The sequence below is a fragment of the Semicossyphus pulcher genome, unplaced genomic scaffold, assembly GCF_022749685.1.
Source record: "Semicossyphus pulcher isolate SPU_LCO1_2020_fin unplaced genomic scaffold, fSemPul1.0.p SCAF_12, whole genome shotgun sequence".
NCBI classification, from domain to species: domain Eukaryota; kingdom Metazoa; phylum Chordata; class Actinopteri; order Labriformes; family Labridae; genus Semicossyphus; species Semicossyphus pulcher.
Window position 1 is genome coordinate 1,594,750 of NW_027211626.1, and position 8,343 is coordinate 1,603,092.

The 8,343-nt window shown below is 45.0% G+C and overlaps 1 protein-coding gene across 1 annotated transcript; it reads left to right on the forward strand.

The window, feature by feature from the left end:
* The first annotated feature begins 468 nt into the window (after positions 1-468).
* On the forward strand, positions 469-7,469 carry btbd3b (BTB (POZ) domain containing 3b). Its single transcript, XM_069659255.1, has 4 exons — positions 469-1,383; positions 2,472-2,562; positions 4,281-4,399; positions 4,953-7,469. The coding sequence occupies exons 1-4, from the start codon at positions 1,073-1,075 to the stop codon at positions 5,983-5,985; spliced, it is 1,554 nt and encodes a 517-aa protein (XP_069515356.1). The 5' UTR covers positions 469-1,072; the 3' UTR covers positions 5,986-7,469.
* The last annotated feature ends 874 nt before the right edge of the window (positions 7,470-8,343 follow it).

An 8,343-nucleotide genomic window follows, 5' to 3' on the forward strand; every position in this document is an offset into this window, starting at 1 on the left:
GAACTCCAATCACAGCAGAAAAGAGCAATGAATTGCAAATTCAACTGTTTGTATACATAAATAAAAGGCTCATTAAAAAGGAGGAAGAACGACTGTCAGAGAAAACATGAATTAAGCAAATTCTGCCCTTAAAAAGAGCACGAACATTTGCATTGCCCTTTTGAGTTACAACATTGAGTCAATGTTTACTGCTGCACTCTGAGAGCTGCGGCTCCAGGTAGAGCAAACACAGGAAGCAGAGCTACATATGAATACATCAGTCTTCTGGGGCATGGCTGTCGCTTTAATTGAGTCGTTGACTATTGCATATTCAAGTATGTGCTGCACTCGGCTGCATTAGCCAATCGTGACTGCTGAGTGCAGCCATTGGCTGAGCTACGGAGAGAGTCGCTCACTGTGCTGTGAGGGGCGGAGGGGGGGCTCTCTATCTCCTCTGCGCTCTCCCATTCAACCTCTGTAGTCAGCAGAACGAGAGGCTGAGCGGAGCAGCATCCACGGCTCCAGCATCCTGCAGATGAGTCTGCTCCATGGAGGAGAGGGAGGGGAGAAAAGGACAAGTGTCGGAGAGGAAAAGACACATCCACAGCTGAGAGGAGACTGAAAGAGGAAGAGAAGCACAGAAGGAGTAAGAGTGGGAATGAAAGGATTTAAGGAAACCCCGCTGCCTGCGTGAGGAACACTGCAGCTGTACTAAATCTGGGGCTGTCAGGCCAACCCTCAGCAGAGCAGTGAGCGAGAGAGGCAGAGGAGAAGAGGAGGAAAGAAGTGCTTTGAGAAGGTGATTTCATCACACAGGACAAGCAAATATGGAAACCCAAAGAGCCTCAGCGTCATCAGATCAAACTTCTCACAGGAAAAGTGCCTTTGGATCACCAGTCTGAACCTGTCAGAAGTCTATAGGAGAAAAAAAGAGAGTTATCCTGTCGGCTCTTTAAAGGTGAAACTACTCTGAGTCCAGCTCAGGTCTCTGCTGTCCTCTTCTCACTTCCCCCTCGGTCCTCCCTCCACCTGCCTGCTCCTGGTGAATGTCTTCTCTGCATGCACTCGCACTGCTCGGCAGTTGAACACACTCATGGTCGATGCCAAGGGAAGGAACATGAAATGTCTGACTTTCTTCTTAATGCTTCCCGAGTCAGTGAAAAGCAAGTCAAGTAAGAGCTCCAAGAAAGGGAATGCCAGCGGCAGCTCCAAGCTGCCCCCCGTCTGTTATGAGATAATCACTCTGAGGAGCAAGAAGAAGAAGAAGATGGCAGCGGACATTTTTCCCACCAAAAAGCCGGCGTCCACCACCACAGTGCAGCAGTACCAGCAACAGAACCTCAACAACAACAACACCATCCAGAACTGTAACTGGCAAGGACTCTACTCCACTATCAGAGAGAGGTAGGTGCAGCAGCAAACAGGAACTGTTACTGCAGCTCCCAGCAGTTTGCATCAACAGATTCACTCAGATACATTTTTAAACTTCCAAAGACGAGTCGTGCATGTTCTACTACATTTAAGATGCAAGTTCTGTGAGCAGAAACATCATTAAATATAAATATGCAGCACAAATCACTTACGGAGGGCAATTAAACCGGTGTAGTGAGGTCTTTGTGTGTGTGTGCGTGGGTGTGAGCAACAGTGGGTGTTCCCCTTGCCCTGCCCTCGGTCTGCCGGGGGTATCTGTGTTTACAGCCTCTCCTGCTCCTGCAGACTCTGCCGCTCTGACATAACAGAGGGCGGACAGGCTCCGGGTGCGTTTGATATGCACACCAGGCCGAGGCTGCTCCGGAATAAAAGCTAAATATTTACCTTGGCCTATCAGTAAAAGACCCCAGCTGTCCGCGGCTAAATGGGTGCTTTCCGACGTGGCTTTGTTGTCTCTCCAGAACATCATGGGGCTGTTTACCCACTCGGTGACATGTTCCACTGCTCAATAATATATGAACGCTGCTTTATTGTTGGTCCCATTCTTTCACAGTGGGGATTTTCCACTCACTTCATTGTCTAGTTTGCTTTTATTGATGCAGAAAGAGTTTAAGCTGAAAAAACATAAAGCTTTGAGGAATGAATATGCAGTGTAGGAGTTCTTATGTGTAACTTATTCAGCGTATTGAATCTCCTGTGTGTGTGTAACTTTGTTGTTTTGCTGATGTTGTATTGAACAGCTATCTCTTGAGGATAAGACCCTGTGTCTCAATAAGATTACCTGTCTAAATAAAGGTTAAATAAAAGTAAAGAATCAATAAATTGATTTCAGTCTCGCCTGAAGAAATTGGGACACTTTATACGACCTTAAAGCGAGCAGGAAAGACATATATACGTGTGATTAACAGTTAACATGAGTTTTTATTCATATAAATAAGATTATATGAATGAATCCTCCTTTAATCTGACACTAATATCTCTATATTCTCCATTCTTTATCTTTTCTTCTTCTAAAACAATATGTTCACAAAGGATCTCTTTTTTGTGTCGTCCTTTCTCAGAAACTCGGTGATGTTCAACAATGAGCTGATGGCAGATGTTCACTTTGTGGTGGGTCAGCCTGGACGGACACAGCGGCTGCCGGGACACAGAGTAAGACTCTCGTCACATCACTTTAGCAAGGGAGGAAATTAACAACCAAGCCCGGCCCCGGCCGTCGTTCACATCATATCAGCATAAAAAATAATCTTCCTCGCCGCCAGCTGTAGCGGGACCGAGGTCCTTTGTGCTCCACTCTCACTTCCGCACCATGTGTCTTTTCGAGACAGTCCTCAATTATTTATGTAAATGAGGCTGAAGGATGGAGGCAGAGAGAGAGAGCGAAGGAGGAAGGGAAATCCTCCTCGTCTTTGTCTCTGCTTCGGTTCAGCTTTCAGAGGCGCATCTGCAATCACTGAACTTTTAATCAAACACATCCAGCAGCGATAAGACAGAGAGGAAGGTGCATCTCACATCCTAGAAATACTTTGGTGCTCGTTTACTCGCTGATTCTTTACAGACACTTTCATGAATCTACTCTAAAAAGCTGATTAATTAGTTTCCTGTTCATCCGGTTTATTCCAGCTACAACCTGCAGGTCGACATGACTCCCTTTGTTTAACGCGCCCTCTGACCTCGTGTTTTCCACCATGTTCACATAAATGATTGATTAAGGTTTATAGCTGCCTTTTCTCAAAGCACTTTCTCCTCTGCTTCAACATGATTACAACTTCCACATTAAATCTTGCAGGTCGTTTTGCAGGCATGCGATGTAACTCTCCTGAGCAGTGTCAGACGAGCGCTGCATGGGTCGTGTTTTTTGTGCTTTATGTGGCCTAAGAATGTAACCTCTGCGATTGGCACTTTATGCGTTTATAGAAAGCAGTTACGGGAGGACATCGAGGATGACTTGACTGCACTTAACGCAGAGACATTATGCCGATGGGATGTAACGGCGTTCAGGGCTGCAATCTTTTATTGTGTCCATTTGGCAGGAATTCAGATATGCATTATGATTTAATTCACAAAGTTATACCCGTGCAAGACGGAGGACGCAGCTAGCAGCTTAACCAGTAATTCATGTGAAGATCTGTAAAATACATCGGATCAAAAGGTGACACTAATCTTATTCTAATATGCAGATTTTATATACTCGACTGTAAATCACGAGGAAGCAGCTGTCTCCCATCTGACCTCTCTATTAGGAAGGAAACATGCATTTGAGTGTGACAGCGCCGTTGTTTTCCCTTATTTGCATGGTTTATTTTAGCAATCCAATTTATTACAGAGAACGTCTGTGTGCTTTTTTTGGGTACATTTAAACCTCCCACATGCCCACCTACACATGCTTGTTCTGCAAACACACACACACACACACACACAGGCCCGAAACATGAATGTACCTCTGTATAATTACAGACTCCACAGCCTTGCACGCCACGCTAATTACCGAAATAAAAAGTAGCATTGTGTTGCATCTGATTTCATCATGAGTTCACATAAGTCATTAATTTCAGCAGATTAAACCTTTGCTGCTGTGCTGTTGTATTATCAGGATCTTTTTGTGTTGTTTTATTATCAGACAGAATCTTGTTCATTAGTAATCTGCCTCCACGTCCTCTGGGGAAACAGCAGGGCTCATTATGAGGGAGCTACACAGGTTAGAGACGGGGCATTGTTCAATATCCACCGAGAGATGTTTTTATGTAAAGAATGAGACGCACATGTGAAGTTAGTGCACTTAAATAATCATCCTCTTTTGACTGAATGTTTCTGCTGGGAGTATCAGACATGTCTCCTCTCTCACTTTGCTTCTCCTCCTCTCTCGACAGTATGTTTTGGCCGTGGGCAGCTCGGTGTTTCACGCCATGTTTTATGGTGAACTGGCTGAGAACAAGGATGAAATCCACATACCAGATGTGGAACCAGCAGCATTTCTGGCCATGCTGAAGTAAGGGCTCTCCTCTGTGTTCACTCCCGCTTCCCTCCACCGGCCCCCGCTCCATTTTTTACACCAATAATGTCGACTTCACGTGCAAAGCTGATATTTCAATTTGATTTTTATTGGAAGAAAACAGCGGCTGGTAAAACGAGTCTTTATCTATCTGTTGGACCTGTTCATCATTTACCCCACAGGACAAATGAAACAAAGTGTTTCTTCCTGTATCTCAGAGATTGAATCTATATCTGTTTTCATTTCTTTTCTTCCTGTTTGTTTTCCACCTTTCATGTTGAATACTCGACATTGTTATTTACCTCCTCCTCGCTGTCCACCATCACTTTGATGTCCTGTGTCCTTGCAGGCGAGCTAAAGTATGACTCTGGTGTCGGAGGAATACTATTTGTTGGCTGGTTTGATTAGTGATCAGAGATTTGTCTATGTTTACCAACACGGTTCTGATCAGTGATTTGGTGACAAAACTAATATAAGTCAGACTGAACCAAAAGCAAGATATTTGTTGTTTTATTTTTTACATGTATCCTCTCTTCTCTCTTCTTCACAGGTACATTTACTGTGATGAGATTGACCTGAGTGCTGACACAGTGTTAGCCACTCTTTATGCTGCCAAGAAGTACATTGTCCCTCACCTGGCACGTGCCTGCGTCAACTTCCTGGAGACCAGCCTGAGTGCCAAAAACGCCTGCGTGTTACTCTCCCAGAGCTGTCTGTTTGAGGAGCCCGAGCTGACGCAGCGCTGCTGGGAGGTGATTGATGCCCAGGCCGAGCTGGCGTTACGCTCGGAGGGCTTCTGCGACATCGACGCCCAGACCCTGGAGAGTATCCTGCAGCGAGAGACGCTCAATGCTAAAGAGATAGTGGTGTTTGAGGCCGCGCTCAGCTGGGCCGAGGCCGAGTGCCAGAGACAGGAGCTCACCTCGTCCACTGATAACAAGCGAAAGGTTTTGGGAAAGGCCATGTACCTGATTCGTATCCCTACAATGGCTCTGGATGATTTTGCCAACGGAGCAGCCCAGTCGGGCGTGTTGACGCTTACTGAGACCAATGACATCTTCCTGTGGTACACAGCAGCCAAGAAGCCGGAGCTGCAGTTTGTCAGCCAGGCTAGAAAGGGCCTGACACCCCAGCGCTGCCACAGGTTCCAGTCCTGTGCCTACCGGAGCAATCAGTGGCGTTACCGGGGCCGCTGTGACAGTATACAGTTCGCGGTGGATAAAAGAGTTTTCATCGCTGGGTTTGGGCTGTATGGATCGAGCTGTGGCTCAGCAGAGTACAGTGCAAAGATAGAGCTCAAACGTCAGGGAGTACTGCTGGGACAAAACCTGAGCAAGTACTTCTCTGACGGCTCCAGCAACACCTTCCCGGTGTGGTTTGAGTATCCAGTGCAGATCGAGCCGGACACCTTCTACACGGCCAGCGTGGTGCTGGATGGGAACGAGCTGAGCTACTTTGGACAGGAGGGGATGACAGAGGTGCAGTGTGGGAAAGTGACCTTTCAGTTTCAGTGCTCCTCGGACAGCACCAACGGCACGGGGGTGCAGGGGGGACAGATTCCTGAGCTCATCTTCTACGCTTGACAGCTCCTGTGCAAACATTTGACTGATCTCAGTGCACTTATGGAAAGAGAAAATGATCACTTTGTGCATAGTGTCACTTTCTTTTATTTATTTTTGTCACTTTTAAAGGTATCTGATCTCAGACCTGTGACGGGGTCTCGTGTGGTTTTAATTTCAGTAATTAGTCCACTTGAGTAGGACCATATCTATGTTTCAAGATGTTGGACTGTTTGAGTCCGAAAAGATGAAGAAAATGCACCAGATGTGCGTGTAAATATGAATATATGTAAATTCTGAAATGTATATGATGCCACAAATACGGTCACTACTGGCCACAAATATCTAATATGATTAATATGCTACAATATGTTTATTATTTCTATGCTTGCATAGAATGCACATATATAGCAGCAATACTTCACATTCAAAACAAGCATTTCATGTCATGACTCAGTCTGGACCATTAAAGCATTTCACCAATTCTTAACAGGAAGTGAAGCGAACGAGCGGGCGAGAGAACTTCAGACAGTTTCAGATTTCCTCACTGATGTCCAGACGTCTGCCCTGGATCTATTTCTGCAAAGTTTTGCAAACTAGCATTTTTTGCAGAGTCTTGAAATCACAAGAGACACCAACAACAACGTTATCGTCTCTGCAGCTCTGAAACATCATTTCTAGTATATCTGAACAAGTCTTCATGCTCCAGCCACTGTAGTTCGCTTGCTGACTTTACGTTAGGAGGAGGCGTTAGAAAGGAACTGTACGATACTCAGTATCTACATTTAGGCATTTGTATTTGAATAGTTTCAATTAAAATGCAGTCTACTACTTTGAATCTAGTAACCGAGCACGTAGAGAGGACACAAGGGGTCTTAGATTAGGGAGCACTAGATATAACGAGACACACGACCCCGGCAGTCTCTCTGTAGCATGTTGCTCTGCACCAACACTCATCTCAGTCACACAGTGAGGTTTTATTTACAGTGAACATTTGGTCAGTGATCACTACATGGAAGATTTAACTCTGTCTGCATCGCAGTGATTACAGCATGGGCAGAACTGTTCCGTTTCATCCAGCGTGTACTACTAATTGTTCTGGCGCCTCGGTTTTGTTTACAGCAAAAAGATCAATGATTGATTCAGTGTTTGAAGCTGTTTATCTTTCAGACTTTAATTCTCTTTGTTAGAAACCCTGTGCACTCTGATCTGCTGAGCACTCCCTCCCAATGTGACCATACAGTATCAGTATCTGCAGAGTATACTGTATCTGCTACAGACTTGCACTGATGTTGGTTTGTAATGAATTTGTTCCTTTGTTGGACTTGAGGCAGGTCTTTTTGTTCTTCTGTGCTAATGATACTTTTCTGGTGTGGGTTAAACGTCCACAGGCTTGTTTGCTGATGACAATGGGTGGGCAAACTGGTGTTCATGTCCTGTGTTTACGTGCTACAGTGCTGGGAGACCAACGAATGTGTATGATTGTTGATGATGCAAATAAACAAAACAAGTGGTACATTTTGGTTTTTCCTCCCATCTGTGAAAAGTCATAACGCTGCAAACTTTGTGTGATATTGTGAGATGGGGACAGATGATGCCCTGAGGCGCAGCAGTGATTTATAGTAACAAGGAGAGCTGTCTGGTGATTGATGAAGCCTGTCTTCATGCCACTTATACACCCTGCTTTCTGTCTGTCAAACTCCAACCTTATTCTTGCTACACAACATATGACAGCAGCTCAAAAGTATGGCGTTTTGATGTGCAATCACTTCTGCAAACGTTTGAGGACGCTGACAGCACAGCGAACAATTTCAACAATCTTTAATCTTCACGGACTGCAGTCAGAAAGACTGGCTCCTTGACACGGCCAAAGCATGTGTTCAAGTTTCAAAAGATAGAGAGAGATTGATACTACAGCCTCGGATGCCAGACAACTCTTGAATTCCCAGCATACTACACTGGCTCTTTCACCCAAGGTCGATCTTGGTATTTCTGTCTGCTGATAAAAAAGAGAGCTAGTCACTAAAGATGATGCTCCTAAGACGTGGTGCAATTGAACATGAAGGTCAAAAATCCAATAACACAAACAGTTGCTCAAGAGCGTACAAAAGAAAGGATTAGATAGACAGACACTTTTCTGAGTGTGTTGTATCCTGTAAAACCCAAAAGAAGACGAGTCATTTAGTGGATCTGGAGATGAATCATATCTCTCTGTGAACTGTGCCTTTAAAAAGATAATCAGTCCTGGAAGCTTATGGCAGGTACTTGATTACAGAGGCACTCAATAACGCTGAGACCAAGTTTGACATCGCCACTGAGCATGAAGCCCTTGATGAATTGAACTCAATATGTTGGGGGACTCTGTGCTGCGGTGCGATTTTT

What these genes read in the sequence shown, in the direction of transcription:
- btbd3b (XM_069659255.1), top strand. Translation starts at nt 1,073, where the DNA reads ATGGTCGATGCCAAGGGAAGGAACATGAAATGTCTGACTTTCTTCTTA. An exon ending in TACTCCACTATCAGAGAGAG is followed by an intron (nt 1,384 to 2,471) that starts GTAGGTGCAGCA and finishes GTCCTTTCTCAG; the next exon opens with AAACTCGGTGATGTTCAACA. An exon ending in GCATTTCTGGCCATGCTGAA is followed by an intron (nt 4,400 to 4,952) that starts GTAAGGGCTCTC and finishes TCTTCTTCACAG; the next exon opens with GTACATTTACTGTGATGAGA.